Raw genomic sequence first — 19,451 nt, forward strand, 5'->3', positions numbered from 1 at the left:
CAGGGGGGGGAATCAGCCTCAGTGCTCCAGGGGCATCCTGACCGTCCCGCGTTTCTCTCTGCAAGTTCTGCGTATCACGACACTTTTTTCAAAGTTCTGAGTTTAATCAGCCAGGATAAGGATATCCATGACGAGCAGAGAAGCCGAGACCCATTAAACTCCATATTCTGTGCATTGTTCTATAAATAGACCGAACATCATGTTCTTGGGCGTTGGAAAAGATTAAACGATATAGTGCACTTGGAATGATGTTCTGTTGCTTTAATGGTGCCAAGGGTAAGGTAGGATTAAAAGGAGAGTCGCAGAGGAGGGGAGGGGAATCTTTCATCTCTGGAAAGTAATGAAGAGGCCCAAAATAAGATCAAGGTCTGACTGTAAGTGGTTCTATCAAATTATATAGGAATATAATGAGTTCTACACCATCTCATTTCCATATGCAGCTCTATAACATCTCCCCCAAAGCAGAAATGACAGAATATTTAAGCTTGGCTCAAAAGCTGTTTAATGTAAAGATTTGAGAGGAAGGAAAGTCCAAATGTGCATACTTTGTTTCTTAAGAAAAAAAAAGGTTAAAATGACAGAAAGATGATGTGCAGAAATGAACTTTTCTAACACGCTGCCTATTACAACAGCCAGATGGAACCCTGGCCAGCGGAAAAAACAACCAGTACTTATTATATGGGCCATTTGCTTTTTAAACAGCCATTATTTCACTCAGTGTTCAAACACATGTAATAACCCTGAGTCCTAATTTGGCACTCCAGCCTTTTCCAGGCTTTGTTAAAGATGGCATATCAGCTTCCCAGAGCCATAAGTAGGACAGATGATCAGTGTGTCTGATTATACTGAGGAAAGCACTCCACAGACAGTAGATTCATTTAATTTCTTGTCCACCCTCTTATTTTTGAACATTTTTTAAAAATAAAGAATTTTCCATTTTCTGCTTGGCAAGGACAAACTGCCACAATAGGCTGGGAATAAGCTATTTTCCATCAGAGGAAGGTTTCATCCATCCCCTTTCCAAGTCACATACGTGCATCGAGCTCCGACTCAGAAGTACAAATTGACGTCTCTGCTGAATTCCTTTCTGAATTTCATAGTAAAAATTAGTCAAAGGTACCACCATTTTGGGAAGGTGAGAACATAACTACAAGATGTAGTAGACCAGATGACCTCCGGAGGTCTCTTCCAACCTCAACCGTTCTGAGAAGGACAACACCAGTAACAGCTCCAGTCCAAAGAGGGAGCAGGAGTGGACACAGGACTGTACACGTAGCCCCTGACGTACCTGTTCCCCAGTCATCTCCTTGCTCAAGTACAGAAGATCTGGAAAGCTGAACATGTCTGGCAAATATGAAGTTATGCCATAGGTTGTAACTTAATAGTTTATTCTATCACATAAATCAAGAGTGAACATTATCTCCATAAGAACTAGATGAAAATCATTAATAAGTAATAATTAGCTGTTTCCTGGGCCTGCCATCTGGGAAGCATTTTTCCTAGCCAGCAACTCCTGCTCCTTGCACTTCTGCAAAGCAGCTAAAAGATGGAGACAGGCTATTCCTTCTTTGTCAGTCCCTTTGGGAAACATAGACACCCAGGATGCTGACAGCCACTGACATTGTCCTCCCCGCCATACAGGGCTTCGCTGCCCTTCCTGCCTGTCCTGAGCTCCAGTTTCTTAAAAAGCAGTAAGGAGCCAGCAGCTCCTGAGCCCTGCCTCCCATCCTGCTCTCAGGAACACGTGGGCTCCAAGATAACCAAATTAATTATTCTAACCTGTAAGTAGCTGTCATTAGTATTATTATTTTCATCATATAAATTATCTTCCAGATTAGGTCATATGCATTTTGAGATCCTGTGGTTTCCTAGCAACTCCTCTTACCACCCTGCATGCAGACACAGTGTGCCGTTTTCTTTTCCTTTTTTAGACTCTCCATGCAGGGGTTACGTTCAGTAACAGCGGTCCCAGCCTGGCCCCAACGATCTTTGGTCTGTCCCATCTGTGGGGCACGATGCAGAAGACAGCTTTCCTCCCCTTGGAGGACATTTGCAGCAGATGGCCAGAAAAACACGGTCCCCACTTGTCTGTCTTCTGTCCTGCAGACCAGAAGCACTGAGCTCTGCAGGACAGGGATGACAAAAGCATATCCACACGTCTTAAAAACTGGCAGAATTTGGAAGATCCCATCAGCCTAATTCTTCAGGCTCACAGCATTTCATGTCACAGTACATAGGATGGCTCCCTGCAAAATACTGCTGCTGCGAAGCTCGCGTGGGGTGCCCCAAGTTCAAGGTTTTCACCTTTTGCTACTTTGGCACAATCAAAGTACTGTCCCACGTAAACACGTGAGAGGTACCCAGACACCAAGGGAAGCACGTGCCACTGGACAGACACTCTTTCCAAGCAATGCACATTCACACAGACTTTCACAGAAAAACCTCAACTATGGGGTTAGAGCTGTTTCTAGTCCAATGCAGGAAACTGGAGGGCCAAACCAGTATTAGGCAGAAATTTTAATTAACTTCTCTAGCTGACTTAAACAAGATTATCTACCAAATTTGATCATGATGGGACACAGAGTTAGGCGATGTGACTATCCCAGACAATCTTTTGTGTAAGGAGAATAGGATTAACTTCTGTCCTGCCCCACTGACATTTTTTTAAAATAACAACGTCTGTTCCAAACTACAAAAGCTATAGGGCTTAATTATTTAGATAGCTAGTGGCTCTGTTTCAAAGAAGAAAAGAGAACAGACCTCAGAAACAAACCATCTCCAGTCCACATGGAGTACAGCTATTAATATTTCATCCCCTGCTAGCCTGGAGGCAAAGGGAATAATGTTCATTACAAGAGCCTAAGACTGAATCCACTTTAACAATTGGCTGAACTAAAGATGAGGATGAAACCTTTCCTGCTGTAGGTGAGGCGAGTAAGTTGGGGGACTCTGGTAGTTCCTTCAGCAAAGGAGCTCATGTTTTGTCAAGCACAGGAAGAAATGGAAGTCGGCTGTGGTTGCCAGCAGAGCCTCACTGTAAAGACCATCACTGGATGCAATATCCAGTCCTGGTTACAGAAGAGAGAAGATCATTGCAAAAAGTAAAGAACAGAGACACGAAGGCATATACTTGCAAATGGAAGAAATAATTTCATGGAAGCATAATTAACAGGAAGAGAGAGACACCACCACATAACTGGGAAATGTAATATCCTTCAGTCCCTCACCCCTGCTCTCTGCCCCTAATTCACACTCACTAGTAGCAGTCCCTGGGTTTTTTGTCCCAGATTACAGCCTCAGGCCAGCCTTATTCGGGGCCCAGAGCAACACAGCAGTTTGGGAAAGCCTTCCGAAAAACTGAAGGTCCAATTTCATTTTCTTGTTGCATCCTCAGTCTACGTCTGGCAAACACCTCTCGTGGCCCTTTCACAGGGCGACCGGGTACCCCGTGAGACACCTCGGCCCCAGTACGGAGTGAGTTTCATCAGAGGCTTCACTCTCATATACTGACTTGGAGTCTCAACGTTAAAATGGGACGACGAAATCTAGGTGAGGTATAGAAAAGACAGTCAATTTCGGATGTCCCCATTTTGGGGTGTCAAAAGAAGACCTATTTTTCAGACTGGTCATAGTCTGTGTCATCCAATTAAAGCTGCAAACTACTATCCTGTACTTGTCTTTGCCTGAGAAATTGTCTGCTTAAGTAGAAGCTCTTAAGGTTAAACAAATTTTTCAGATATTGAGAGCCAGAGTCACTCACGCATGTACAGTAATAGAGCTCCTGGAATTATTACACTTTCTGGATGCACTGCAGATATTTGCCTCTTGGCTTTACTTTTCCTACCGTGTATACCCATTAGCACCTCTAATTAGAAAGGAAAATCACGAGTTCCATGTTATTTAAAAGATTATGCAGCATTTTGAACTACAGTACAATGTAATTATTTTTTAATAGCCACAGCTATTTCATGTATTTACTTTTAATGGTGTTTGAGTCATAAATTAACAGTAGAAAAGAAAAAGGCAAATCAGCACTTGACAGAGAAGCAGGTGACAATCAAAAAGAAAAACTGAAACGCTAAAAACTGTGTGATCAAAAAGGAAGAGGGCTTTATTAGTTTTTCTTGTTTGCTTTATTCTGGACTTCTTTTTATCATCTAATTTGTCCCACTGGAGGTCAAGAAGCTCAGGGATAAATAAAAACGAGAAGAGTTGAATGTCTATGTTGTTGCAGAGTTACTTCTGTCAATATTAGGCAGAAATGTCTAGAGGGATGCGTATTTTTGGACAGTCATACATGACCAGATACCAAAGTTAATCAACCAGCAGTGCCACTGCAGAGGACGGTGCACCAGGTGTCACCACGGCTGAGGACCAGGTGTCACCACGCTGGCTGCTGTACGAGCAGAACAAGTGACCACACAGATGTCAGGGGACAGAGCTAAAAGCCAGAGGATTAAACAACCAAGCATGTTAGAGAGAAGGTGAGCCACGAAAGCAACATGCGTGCAGAGCACGTGCACATGGCGAGATCACACAGTCATCCCGTGCCATATGCCACGACGTATTCCAAGACACTGCGCATCTCACCCCCCAAAAAAACTACTATTAACTTCTGAAAGGATAAGCAAAGCCACAGTACTCTGTTTCTTACCTCTGGAAGGGCTATTAACACCCTCTGGCAGGTTATGTTCTTTAGACGCCAGTACCCATCTGACTCCTGAAGCCAGACCAGAGCGAGCTGCTCCCAGCAGCACCCCCCGTGTTTCACCCCGGGGCTTTCTCCGGTAGAAGGACAACCCGACGTGTCCTTCCTCCCGGTATCACCAGCGCAGGGGACAGCTCAGCATGCCCAGGGGTAACTCCAGCTCCTTTGCCTTCCCCACAGAAAGCCCGGCTCGCCAGGATCCGCGTGGCCAAGACGGGCAGCTCCAACGCTTACCTTCACAGCAAGCGCAACGGCCTCCTGAACGAAGCCCTCGAGCTGACGGTGAGTGCAGAGACAATATCTCCTTCCACAGAGCATGAGAAGCTCCCTATTCCCACTCCTCTCCCCAAGCTCCCGAGCTCCCTCTCCCCATTGCCACCTAATGGCAGCCCCCCCCCCGATGGTGTTACACCTTAATTATGCTCCCGTGTACTGCACGTGCCGTGCGGAGGGACAGCTGGAATCCAGCTGCAAGACTGGATGGGAGGGAAAAGTTTCCTTGGGCTCCTTGAGCGAGGAAAGGAGCTGACCTTCCAGCAATGACCAGGTTCCCAGTTCCCTCGGAGCTCCCTGTGTGATGGAGCTGTTGGAGCTGCACTGATTTATACCAGCCAGGGTCTGCCCATACTGTAAATATCCACTCTCTTTCAACAAACAGTTATTTTCAAGAGTCTCCCTCTAATATGGGCTATCCAATCATGCCCAACAGGACAGGAAAATATTCCCTAGCTCCTGTTTCAGGCAGTTCAGTGGTGGGTTTATTTTTGACAAAGGCCTCCGGAGGCTCGTGCGACCTATTCATGAAAAGAAAAGTTTTAAGTGCGTCACATTGCTCAGCAGAATCAGCGAAAACGAGAGGAGGTTATTACATTAAGCCTGATCAACACCAGAGCAGGTATTAGCACATTTCATGGGTTTCATTCCAAATAAATCAGCCTTTCGTGCACATGAGGAGCAAAGAGCGAGATGAAGAATGCTTAATTGAGCCACCGGAGCCGCCAAGCACTTGTTCGTGCATCCTTACTCGGGGCCTAATCCTTCAAATGCCAACTGTTTTCCCTGGCACGCATCCTCCCGTTTGCAAAATCAGAGCTGAAAAACCTTTTCAGCTCATGGTGAAAGCTGCCCAGTAGGACCTGAGCCCACTCCTGCCCACGTGCGGTGGGTACGGCACGCAGAGGGAAATTGTGCAGCACCTTTATTTTGCACGGAGGATGCCACTCGGTGCAGACCGAGACAGAGGAACCTGGCTCCTTACAACTGGAACGGTTTGTTAACCGACTCTACAAAAGCACTTCACATGAAGTACAGGCCTGGAAGGAAGGATGCTGGGACCAGTTGCTGTTCTCCCCTCCAAAACAAGTCTGAGCCTTCTGGCTACACATCTAACGCCGTCTCCTGCTCTGCGAATGGCAGCGATACGCAGAAAATCTGCTTCTTGAACCATATGTTGCCGCTGAGCAGTTCAAGTTTATCAAGAACATGAGAGACCAGTTAGACTGGTCACACCTAGTCCAGAGCCTTGTGCCCATGAAGGAGAGGCTGGGGACTGGGATGTCAGCTCAGAGTCTGCTATTGCGTTACCCAGGAGCACGCAAAAATTTGACTACAAATTTAAAACTTCCTTTTAAGCTTTAAATTTCTGGTTTTTAAAAACGCCAGAAGAGCTTAGCAGGGACACTTGATCTTCCAGCCTGTCAGCCCAACGAGAATCTCCTCCCTTCTCCTGCCACCCAACACTCCCTGCCAAGGCCGCTCACGGAAGGGCAGCTGACGCACCAACCCTTAAGTCCAAAACGCGTCAGGTTGAGAGAAACATTTGGCTCAATGGGCTCATTTCCTGGCACCTGCCCAAAAATAACTGGAAGAAGGGTGATGCTGTTGGCTACAAAGCCACTGTAGACACAGGAAGGAAAACAAAAATATTTCTAAAGTTCTGGAGGATTTTTTTTTTTTTTTACCCAGTAATGACTGAATTCAGATATATAGTAGCACCCAGAGCAGGTCTTCCCAAGCTTTCCTGAGTGCAGCTTACTGTCTGGTGGGCTTACAGCTCTAAATGCTAAGAGGATCCTCACAGCCCAGTGAGATCCACAAATCCTACTTTGAAAAGTACTTAATATTGTGTACATTTGTATTAATGGCTTGTAAGAAAATACCCCCACCCTCAGGAACTTTCTGTTGAAACAGTCAAAAGCAAAGGGTATGGGGAAGGAAGAACTACCACCCACCCGTGACACACAGGAATACATCTTACTAAAACAAGAAGCTTCCTGAAGCCACATGTGGCATCTGCACAACGACCAGGAAACGATCTTTGACTGCCTGAGGACCAGCCTCAGACCTGAATCAAGAGCCGAGACACATCTCTCCACCCACAGGTAGTGGCATTAATTAATTACAGAACTGCAGAGCATCCTTTGTTGTAAAGGTACGCACGACTGTTTTAACTCCACAGGCAAGATATGACGTCCTTTCATTTTATGGCCAAAGAACAAACTATTTTTAAGAGTACAAAATGCAAATGACAGCCTAGTCTAGCCAGCCAAATTTTGTAAGCTGTAAAAACACGACGGAATGTGACTTCTGTACTTGCTATATTAGGGACCAAAACATTCCCTACACGCTGTGCACATCCATCGGTCAAATTAGTATCAAACTGCTTCACCGGTCAGGTACACATCCCGTTTTGATACCCTGCCCAGAACTCACGCCAACTTTAATGGACTTCACATGGCCAGATTGCCATAGGGCTGGTTTGTTACCCAGCAGTAATTCCAACTGCAATTACTATAGAGCCATGGCTAGAGATGATCACCTCCATCACCAGCAATCACACGGTGCTACGATCAATGTTTAACTGTTTCACAAGTGCCCAGCGACTGCCCCGCAGTCCGACACCCTGAGGGTTTATCCAAGGAAAACAACTGTCCCAGAAGGTGTCCTGGCTGTGGCTCTGCAGTCAAACTAATAAACTGAGAAATAAGGACTGTTCAAGATTCCAGAACATGCACCAGAATGTCCTTTTGTTAGCACTGGAATGAATACACCGACATCTTTCAAGGGAACAGCGTGTCTTCAGCCCGTAGCCTTGTATCAAAGTAAAGAAAAAGCCAAGAAAAGGATTTTTCCAGGGGCAGCAGCAGGAAAGAGTTCTGCTCCTAGCAAGAACACAGACACTTGCTTCAGAAACGTGGATTTGTGGCATTTTGCATTTGCCATCTAGACACAAAGTACTCAGACCGTCTTCTTCTCATTTAGAGAGATTTTTTAGTGGGCTTTATGTCAAAAGCGCTCAAGGGATGGTGAGCTTCTTCCCATGGCAGCAGCCTACATATCCTCTTAGCACTAATCTCCTTGTAGAGCTAGCTGAAATTCCCTTTTAGCTAAAATGCTAGGAGGTGTATATCCTAGGAACTGTGGGTCGTGAGGTCTTGTGCCTTTTCACAAGCAGAACCTGCTTAGCCACAGCGAAGCGTTACAGCCATTCTCGTGGGAAGGGACAGTCTCTCCACTGAACCAGTTCATCTCAGTTCACCAGTGACCAATTTTGCATGCTGAAGCACAAAGCAGAAGAGGTAAAGTGGAAGTATTTTGGATTTCAGTACTGACACTACAGTGTGTTTCAGTCTCCCTCCAAGCAAGCAGCAGTGCACTGAATGTCTTCCAAGAACAAACTGAATGGTAGCTGGCATCAAACCCTTGCAAAACTGGCATCCCAGCTCAGAAAGCAAACCATCTCCTCTCCCCCACCAGCTTTTTCATTACAGCCAGACTCTTCTAATGAAGACACAGATTTTGTTTGCCTGCAGCAACGTAGGTACCACTGATGCAGTCTCTATAGGTACATGCTCCTCAACAGTACTATCAACATGCCAAGCCTGCGTGATGTCAGCACTCTCACTGTCCTGGGGCAGTACTCCCTGCAGATCTCCTGCTCAATCTGCATGCCAGGATGTTCCCGGTGGTTACATGCTCTTTGCTTCTGAAAACACTGAGATGACTGAAGAAAAAGTGAAAGGAAGATAAGGTACAAGTCATACTGATGCTACACATGACTCCTGGTCACTGCCATGCCTTGCTTGGTTTCCATCAGTGGCAAGCCTGGCAGAGGGAGAGGCTAAATTATGCTGCCAAAATTTAACAATTGGCTTAGGTCTTCTGCCAGAGGTATGGAAGCTCTATCTTTCCTCTCCAGCAAACCCTCATAAAAAGATACTGTTTGCAATATGTGCTCTTTCTTTCTCCTTTCCCAGTGTTCTAGTGCTGCATCATATTTGCTTTAGGGCTTGCAAGGACCTCCATGGGAAATATTCCAACACAGACTTCAGCAGAGTCAGTAATCTCAGCAGGGTACAAACAAGACCTGCTTGATGTGTTCGCTCACCAGGAGGATTGTTAATAAGAAAAATGGAACTGATTTTTTTTTTTTAGGCCACTTCTAAAAATACTTCTGGGAATGCTCCATCTTTCAAAACAACAGCAACAAAGAAATCCATAACCTGCCTAAGTTGCATTCCCATAGGAATCTATTAATTCTGTGTACAGTAAGTCAGCTTTCTCGACGTACCAGTTCAGCTATGTTTTGGCATCTGTCAGAGACAGTTATTCCTTCACTTAAGGATCACAAAACCATCCTGGAAACGGCATCCAGAACACACATTTGCAGTGAATCACCAGGACACAGGGGCGTATTTAAAAGCAACGCTTTAAGCATAGCTGAATTTGACCCCTTTGAGAGCAACAGATAACGTCTTGGCACTTCTGCCACGATGTTCTGCCGTGCGTCCCATCCCACCCATTTTCTGTCTTGAACAGTTAGATGCTGCTGTTTCATCTCTAAGCAGAGATTCAAGCCATGCACATCAATTTTTGGCTTTGAGATTTAGGCATTACAGAAGGCACCAGGCACCCCTTACTTATGGAGCACAGGGAAACGTTTTACAATGCCTAATTGCCATTTTAATGCATGCAACTGTCTCTGAAAATGCTAGTCATCAAAGACACGTGCAGATTAATGTGTCATGAAATCACAGCGAGTTTCAAGATCAGGAGCTTAAGTAGTAGTAGGAAGAGAATATCCTTAACAACCCAGATCTTAAATCTGCCACCACAGAACAGAGAAAGCGAGAAAAATAATCCTGGCTCTCAAGTAGCACAGAAACTCTCTAAACAACCCCTCTTGCTTTTTTCCTTTCCATTTCTGTGGTGTATCTGATCATCAGATCACAGGGTAAGTGACATGCTATGTTTTGAGGAATGATTCACTGATACAGTGCAGAAATAAAAAACACCAAATACTGGATTTCTCCCCCAAGTTGACTAAACTGGCCCATGCTCCATGCCAACCGTTCTGCATGAGCTAAACATCACACATGTACTGAACTCCAGCTCCTAACCTCTTATCCACTTCTATTTCAGTTGTTTCAAGCAGATCAAGCCCCTCAGCTTAACAAAAGCACAGAGATTGCTCTGACATCTGTAGCTTATCCTGACCACTAACAACACCACAGTCTGAGCAGTCTCTTCCCCAGATCACCACGTGCACACATACCTGGTGTAAAAGATGAGAACAGGCCAGCAAAAGCACCCCAGAGTCTTTAAGCAAATGTGCCAAAACCAGCTCAACCCTTCCTAGGAGGGATCACTCCTTTTAATGGTTTTTCAACCTAAATGCTCTCAGCTGTACCCAGTCCCTTCCCAGCTGGCACAGGCTGCTTGGCTCCGAGCACACCCTACTCTCTGAATTAGCTGACAAACTGGTCAGCCACATTTCAGCATCAATGAGTACACAGGTGAAACTAATGAAGATGGGACCTTCCTTCTCCCAGGGAACTGCTACCCCATTTCACGTGGACACAAACCCTTGGCGACTGCTGTGCAACGCTGCTTCATTTGCCACGTACTTGAACAGCCTCATTTATACGTGTTAACCCTTACAGCAGCAGTCCCTGCCTGTTCCTCCCTTCTCCCTGCCTCCCAAAGAGAGCTTGGCCACGGGAGGGGTTACACACCTCCAGTATGTGCTGGACCAGGGCTCAGGATGTGCTCTCAGCTCCCCCCCCCTCCAATACACACCAGGATGGGAACAAGCAGCCCCTTTTGCTACGCAGGGTTCAAAGTGCCAAAACCAACTGGTCGTGTCCATGAAGAAGAGAGGCAGAGCCACGAGTCCTGTCTCTAGAAACAGCATTGCACAGCCCAAGCACGACGCCTCGCTCCCTGTTTTCTGACCTGGCGTGCAGCCGGCGCTCCGCAGGCTTCGGCAGGAGCACATCCAGGTTCCAGCAGCACCCAAGGTCAGGCAGAAAGCAAGGCAGCTCGTGTCTCATCTCCTAACAGAGAACAGAGTTCAGAGTGCATCTGTTGGCATTCAAAGGTCATGTCAAGCTGCAAAGTCTTAATGTTTTTTGAAAAACAAAACAGCGCAGGTTCTTTTTTTTTTTCTCTTTACCTTCTGGTTCCTGAGCCTTGGCATCATATGCCAACCTTATCCCAGGTTTCCTCCACAGCTACAAAATGGGTAGAAACACACAGGTTTTGAATCAAAGCTGAGCTCCTCACCCGAGTTTACAAGCCAAACCATTAAGAAAAAAAATGAGGTAACCTCCTAAGAGTCATGAGAAAAACCTGAGAGCTGGCAACACTGAAATGATCTTTATCCCTGTGAAAGCTAATGCTGGTAGTTCTGTTTGTTTTCACTGTTTTACACCTGGTTTGGGTTTTGGTTTTTTCCCCCCCTTTTCTGGCTATTTAGGGATCCACTGAAGATGAACAGCATATGACTAAAGGCACCTCCTTAATTGAAAGCCAACATCACCACCTGCTGCACTGCCTGGAAAAAACAACCGTAAGTAGCAACACAATCCTTTTACACCTTGGAGGTGTTTGTGCCTGGTATGGAAAAGATGTGCACACAGATGCTCTGAAGTGGCACTCAGGGACACGTACTCAAGTAGACCTACAAACTGCCAGAGGAGGCTGACCCTCAAGCTCCCAAGAATATTCTGCAATGGGATAAATGCACTTTATTTCACTTTCTGCTTTAAAAAATAGAAAAAATACTATGCCAAAGGAGAAAGGTGTGATTACCTGCTACTCCAGAGACATCTACACCAGTACAAAGTCAATAGCAGGGTGCTCAGTCAAGCTCTCTTGAATGCAAATAACTTTTCAGCATCCTATAAACAAGGTGCACTTTAATTTCTTCAGTGCTTCTGAAAGAACTAAACTGCATTTGTCTTGTGTTGTCAGTCACACATCATATATACTCATTGCTTGTGCTAATTAGCAACAAAGGACAGTTCTGCTGCCTTCAGAGGAGGAAGCTGCTGTCAGTGACTCCAAACCACAACCTGATCACCAGTGCCAACAGGCTGGAAAAAAATAACCTTTAGCCCTTTATATGGCACAGAGCAGACGAACTCTCTTAATGGGTTTAAAGGTTGCACATATCTTTTCTCACTACAGTTCTGGTTACAAGAGCAGGTAATTTATCTCAAAGCCAGTCAAGCAGTTTCTATGTGACCTTTCTGTTCACGTCATGGAAGCTGTTGGAGTGACAATTTTATTTTTCATTAAGTGATTCTGCATGCAGAAGTCTCTTGGAACATTTCAGATATTTATTTGATACATATGTTTTACTTCCAGGTTTATAGAAAAGGTTCTGCAGTAAAGGAACACATTATCTAGATCATGATTCATTCTAGAAAGAATGAAGAGAGGTTAACACTTGAAATATTCATGCCTTTTTCTATCTGCATCCATCATCAAATGTACTTTTGATTTCTGACTTGCAAGAGCTTTCTTTTAGATAAATCACCTTCACTTCCATAGTTTGGCTTGTGCTGGAATAACACCACTTAGGCTTCCGTGATACACTGGAAGAAGATGACTGGTTAATTGCAGTGACCTGCTGAGTACAGCTGGTTTATCACAATGAGCTATAAAGGTCACCGCTCCAAGGACAGTGAACTGATTCTTCCTCTATCCATGACTCTTGAGTTCATTTTATAAGACTCATCTTGCCTTTATTTCTAGAAATTTTGGGTGTTACGAAACAAGCAGATATTTCACAATCTGACTCTTTAGTTCGGAACTTTACGCTTAAAAGCTTCACCACTATGACCCGTATTTCTCAGGAATACTGTCACTTGGGAACTTGAACAAAGTGGCTGAAGCAAACAAAAGCTGACAGCCCTTCCTCCAGGGTCTGCCCTTGTACGACCCTGACTTTGCAAAGGCTCATCGAAATTCAGCCCTCTGCACAGGGCAGGTGGCCATCTCTGGGGCTGCATGAGTTGCCCCATGACTAATGAGCCGGTTCGGGTGCTGGAAGTAACGTGGACAAAGCACATCCTAACCCATGGATGTATTAGCCTACCCCACTAACAAAGCTCCACTGCCTCCAGCACACAAGCCTGCTCAGACAGTGAGTCTCAGTGGTTGAAAATGCTCCAAACGTCGCTTTTTTTCAGCAAAGAATGACAATAACAGTGAATTTTGATTAAAATTGTACTTTGATTAAAACCTAGAGGGAGAATCCACACAATATTTAATGTGTTTTCCCCTGCATTTTTCAGCCAGTTATTACCATGATGTCATATCAAATCACGTAGCAAGTTTGGATTCTGGTCTGAAATCATCAATCAAAATAGTTCAATCAGCTTGCGTGGAAATTCTGTAATTCACATCATCTACTAAAACACTGTGCAATAGCTGTCCTCCCAAAAAATTTAAATCCTAGAAAAGAATTTTTAAACACTGAAGAGTCATTTTGTGACCGAGTTGCAGGAATGGAATGACGAATGTACCATGCTTGCAAACTTGTTTCAATGGGCAATTCACCTTTCCTTACGCAGAAGGATTCCAAAAGTCCATTATTTATGGTCCCAGTATCCACAGTGAATGGCTGAGAATGGCTCACAAATCTGGAGTGTGGGATGACAAAGTGACCCTGAAGCACTTCTTTGTGCTTCAAAGAGGCCACTTTGGCATTTTAACAAAACAGATGGAGTTTGTTCAAACAAAAGGATTTTTTTTTCCACTCGTTCCAACTCCCAGATTGAGTTTGGACATTCACATACCATGTTTTCTCCAAATGCTGAGTGCATCGAATCCAGTCCTTCAACCCAAACCTTCCTTCTGTGTCTCCACAGTATGGTCAAAACCCACACCCATTGGTGACCCAATGGTGATACCATTCCAATTCCTTACTTGTGAATCAGCAGCTGAAACTTTGTTTTCCTTTGCTTTTGGCTCTCAAAAGATCAAAGCAATAAAGTCCTTACCAGGTTTGTTCTCTTTTTAAGAACACAACATTAAAAAGCTTAAGCGTGAGAAGGAAGGAACAAAGGAGTCTGATTCAGGCAAGGTTTGGTGAAGAGAAGGTCCAGTTGCCCATTCAAACTTGAGCGAGCCGGCTGGAACGCTGAGGCAATAGATGCAATGCTGGGACTAAACTTCTGAATGCCGGAATGGACAATCAATTGTGTTTTTATCTTTTGTTGGCATGTTGTCCCGTAGGGATTGTCCTATCTTGTGGATGATCCCCTGTTATCTGTACGAACTTCCACCATCAAGGTATTTCCTTTTTAATTCAATCTGTTTCTCTATGGTCTCTGTGACGTGTCTGGAGAGTGTTTGCTTCCTTTCTTGTTCCCGGTCTTGTCCTCGGGAGTTTGTGCACGTGGCTCTTCTTGGCTATCCAGTGCTCGTTTCCTGTGAGAGTTGTTGGTTGTTCCAATGAAAACCAATGGCTGCCTTCACCATGGTTGCTTTTGTTTCCCATCCTTTCTGATGCTGACGGACTGGATAAAGCATGTTCACTGGAACTACTTGGGTGTTCATACATGCACATAAGAGTTCTTTCTTTTAAGGATTTTTTGTTCCTTAGCACAAAAACTCTTTACAGATTCAGCTTTCTGAATTTCCTCCCCCTGTACACTTCCCACTCTCACCTGCCACATTTATTTCCACTCAGCTAATAGCACCCAGTGAACTGCAGGTGTGCTTTGCACCCTACAGCCCATACAAGCAATATCCTGCAATTAAGCTATACGTCAAGATGGTCTTCCAAACACAATACAATCCTGTCCCCAGGGAGGACAAGAAAAAGCAGCCTAAATCTCCTCTTGGGTTTTATAACCATGTGGCATTGCAGACTTTTTGAAGCCACTTCCAGAATCCAGACACAAAAATGAAAGGAAATCCGAGCACAATACATTAACCACCTCAGGCTACCTAAGCAAGGCAGCACCCACAGGCTGCCACGCTGTCGTCACTGCAATGGCTTCCCTTATTCCCCTGCTGATGCAGGAGAGCCAAGTCTTCCCTTGGTTGCAGTGAATGGAAGGGCAGAGTCATTTCCCTTAAAGATCTGCCCAGTGCAGATGATTTCTGGCACGGAGGCAGAGAGCATCCTGCCCAAGCTGACACATCCCACCAACCTAGCCAAAGGTGCCGCTGAAAACAAACCGCTGTCGGGCCAAAGCTGGTGTCACCGGAGAGTAATGGCACTGTTCTTTTCCCTGCCAGAACCACGAGTTCATAGACGAGCAACTGTTCGAGCAGAACTGCATGGAGAGCTCAATGCAAAACTACCCTTCTTCTCGGAGCCCCTCCTTGTCAAGTCACCACGGACTGACCACCTCCTGCTGCTCTCGCCGTAACAAGAAGACCACTCACCTTCCCAACTCCAGCGTGCCAGCCACTCGCCTGCGGAGCATGCAGGAGCTCAGCACCATCCACATCCAGTGCAGCGAGCAGCCCTCGCTTACAACAAGGTACAGTAAGTAGGCTCTTGCTGCTAACTCCTGCATGCAAACCTCCGAGGTGCATGAGCCAACTGAACGTCCTTGCTGGCCTGTTCTCCAGCCAGGGACAGGGGTCTAGTGCTGGGAGCATCTTTGTTTCTCTCCTTCTAATGACAACCAAAGGAAAGTTGCTTCGTGCTCTTCTGGGAAGAACGAGGTCAAAGATAGACTCTAGTGCAGCTCTTCTCTGGCCACACTGGACCTCCCAGACAGCCCAGTACTCCCAGGCCCTTACTGGGAGACGGCAAAGACAACTGGCTAATCAGTGTCTGTCAGCAAAAGCTGTTGGAGAGCTGTACACACTGACATGGTCCACAGGGACACTCACTTCACTGATTTTCATTGTCCAAAAGTCTAAATTGCAACTGTAAGCACCGAGCATCACTGGGAAACAAATAACGAGGAATTTCACAATGGTGCCTTAGTAGCCCTCGCCTAAAACGCAATTAGCAGCACAGATGAAGAAATGCCTCAATAGAAAACGTTGAAATTTTTATTTTATACATAACTTGCTGGAAAAATAATTTATTCACCGTATCTGTCTTTTCAAATATTAAATTACTTTCTAAATCCCCCTCAGCCCATTAAGCTTCTTGTGCACTGGGCTGGTTTTGAACTTGCCATTCTTCTCCTCCCAAAGAAACTGCAACAAAGCTGCCTTTAGGGCAGCAAGCCACTACTTTGTGGCAGGGTGAAGTCAGAAGGGCATTTCACAGAACGAATTATGAACGAATAAGCACAAGACGAGTCTCTGGCTATTGCAGTTTCAAGATGACCATAGTTTAAACCAGCACCTGAAACAGTAATTCAGGGCCACGCCGACTCTTCTGCCTATTTCAGTGGGTGCTAAAATCAGATGTCAAGGATATTTTAAATGTCAACACTGTTTTTTCACTTGCTTACCAAACTGTAAGAATGGAGAGGAAAAAAAGCTTTTAAATTGTTTTTCATGTGGAATGCAACTAACTGGGTGTACTGGTTACCACCTGCAGAACCACCCAGTCCCTAAGACTGCCCCACTCAGCTGTGACTGAGGCAACCCGGGAGCAGAACGGGTTCTGCCCTGTTCTTGGGATGCTTGAGCCATCAAGAAACATCCTGGTGGTGAGTCACTCTGAGATAACAGCAGCAATGGCTTTCCAACTGGGAGCTTTACGTGGTAAAAGGACAGGCCTTGTGTTCAAAATGAACATGTTGGGCCGGTAATAGCAGACTCCTGTAGCTGTGCAGATGCACAAAAATCAACCTATCATTTTCCCTCTGTAATTAATTATAGGATGCAATTGATGCAGATCTAATAAGAATGCTCCCAGCTGCCAGATCCTTGAAACTACTGCAGAGATGAAAAAAATAGAAAAGAACAAGGAACAGTGCAAGAGGGATTTGAAATGCAAGGAAGACAACATCTCTTTCTCAGAAAGAACTACCTGTGCTCTGAAAAGATGCAGGAGGCAGGACAGCATGTTTAGATGTCCTCTTAGCTAAACTGGAATTATGCAAAAATGAAAAGGAAACATAGAACGATTTGCCCTGTGAAAAGCAGTATCCTAACCAGGGGGAATATTGAAAAAGCTTAGTGTAATTTGGGTAGAAATAAATTATGTCTTGCAGGAACTGGGGGGAACATTTACGTGGAGCCTTCTAAATATTTCAGTGCCCTTAGTTCAGAGGAATAAGATACTGATTCAAACCAGCTACCATTCCCATCCTTTCTACAGTCTGGGTGTTGTTTTGGTTTTTTTTAAAAAAAAAAAAAAAGCCAAACACTACATTTGTTTTCTAGTCGTTCCAGTCTCAACATGAAATCAGATGATGGGCTGAGACCGAACTGCAAAGCTGCCCAGATCACGACAGCCATCATCAGCATCCCCACGCCGCCCGCGCTCACGCCGGAAGGCGAGAGCGGCCCGTCGCCCGGCAGCCCCGGCCGCGCCGCGAGCATCGCCGCCGCCACCAGCAACATCGTCAAGGTCTCCGCCTTGTAAGGTGGCTCGTGCACTGGAGGAGGCTGGCAGACCAGTGCCCCTCTCCCTCCGCACCTCCATGTTCCTTTCTTGCTGCAAATCGTGCCTGGATGGACCAACCTGACGTTTTGTCATCCAATTAGCAATGGGGACCTAACGAGGCAGCTTTCTTCAGGCTCGCGTTCATGCTGTGGACTGAGGAAGGATTAGGAAAGGGAGGAAGAGGCTGGTTGAAGGAAAAACCTGCGTGGAGAGCGTGTTGTGCCATGGTACAGGACAAAAAGTCACCCACGGAGGCTGGAGGGGAAGAATCATCATGGCAACAAGAGAGTCAATAAAGAAAATGGAAATATAACACTGTGTATCGCAGCACCTTTTTAAAGGTTTTTAATGGATAATATTTATTCATGAGGAAATGACTGAAAAGGTGAAAAACAATGGATTTTGTGAAATTTTTTTTTTTTTTTCTTCATGGAGCAGAACCTTTAAACCAACCAAAATTTCACATTTTTTTTCTTTTATAGGAAAAGATTTAGACAAAGAAGCCACCTGTCACAGAAACCTATTTCCATTCCTCTGTGTGTGTGCGTGCGAGTGCGCAGCAGAACCCCAGCCCAGCAACGCTGCATTGCAAAGAGCAGAGCATGCTTCCATGATTGAGTGCACAGCAGGGAAACACAGGCATGTGTCAGCACACACATGTGCACATGCACACACACACACACAAACTACTTCATCCTGGATGGCATTCTTTATTTAGACAATTTTGTATCCGCCTTTTAAGTCAATACAGTGCAATTGCAAACAGTGTGTTTGTCTGCTAATTATTGTCTGTGAAAACATATTTGTGAAAAAAAAAAAAAGAAAAAGAGACAGGCTTTAGTAGAGTTTTAGTCCCACATGGGTATCTGCTTTCTATTTTTGTTATCACTTGTAAGAGTGTGACTAGACTACCAGTTCTGTATTTTTAAAAAGGAAAAAAAAAAAAGGTAGGACTCTTTTTTAATACTGTACACACAAATGGCAAAGAATGAGAAAGCACCGAACTCAACTGCATCGAGCGTTCGTAAGTCTAACAGAGGTTTCTTGTAACGTAGGCCCATGCTTTTTAATTTTTGTTTTCTATATAGTCATTTCTTTGCTAGCACTGGACATAGAACCCATTGTAAATAGTAGCCAAATAATGTCTGGATCTATACTTGATAATAATTAACCCCAGAGCCAAATATCTTGCATGGACAGAGAGGTATTTGGCTTTTTCAGTCTTAGGGCTCCAGTTGTCTCATCGATGGCTCCTGGGTTGCACTGATTTTAGGGGTAGGCCAGGTTAGCACAGGATCTACAGCATCCACCCACTTGAGAAGGGGGAGCAGCACTGGAGTTTGGAAAACATTCCATAAAGCGTGGTACAGACAGCATTTCCTTTTTGCGGTTCTACACTGAGTCTGGGAAAAGCCACGCACTTCTTGTCCACCAAAAACTGAAGGAACACTGTGTGGTACTGCCAAGAAGCTAATGCTCCTAACGACGCTGTGGTCAGCCCGAGCATCTCTTCCTGAGATCTTTCTAGGAATGATTTATCGTGAGGAAACACACGGCCCTGAAACATAACTGATATTTTTCCCCCCATAAGAAGAGTTAACTTTTTTTCTTCCGTTCTGCCTTTCTCAAGTCACAGGGGTGACCCACGAAGGGCAGAGCGAGGAACAAAGTGGCCCACTTGCCACCCCCTGCCTGGCCAATGCCTGCAGTCATGCACAAACGCCTCCTCGAGGCCCCGCACGCGCCCAGCGCCGGCGACGCTCCCGGCCCCCGCCGGATTCCCGCAGATAACACGGAAACATTTCCAGCATCCTGTTTCTGGACGGTGATTTTTACCAACACTAGGGGTAAAAACTACTGAAAGTATGTTTGAGGCTGGTTCAGCGAAGGGATGACTTTTTTTTTTGACACCTGCCATACTCT

At 45.2% G+C, this 19,451-nt stretch overlaps 1 protein-coding gene across 1 annotated transcript in view; it reads left to right on the top strand.

The window, feature by feature from the left end:
* KCND3 (potassium voltage-gated channel subfamily D member 3) overlaps positions 1-17,507 on the top strand; it is a 109,304-nt gene extending 91,797 nt beyond the window's left edge. The window contains 5 exon segments of the mRNA XM_086627326.1: positions 4,889-4,990; positions 11,466-11,558; positions 14,234-14,290; positions 15,245-15,492; positions 17,306-17,507. Coding sequence (XP_086483452.1) covers positions 4,889-4,990; positions 11,466-11,558; positions 14,234-14,290; positions 15,245-15,492; positions 17,306-17,507 — 702 coding nt within the window.
* Positions 17,508-19,451: the final 1,944 nt, after the last annotated feature.

Source organism: Tauraco erythrolophus, chromosome 27 (genome assembly GCF_009769465.1).
Source record: "Tauraco erythrolophus isolate bTauEry1 chromosome 27, bTauEry1.pri, whole genome shotgun sequence".
Lineage (NCBI taxonomy): Eukaryota > Metazoa > Chordata > Aves > Musophagiformes > Musophagidae > Tauraco > Tauraco erythrolophus.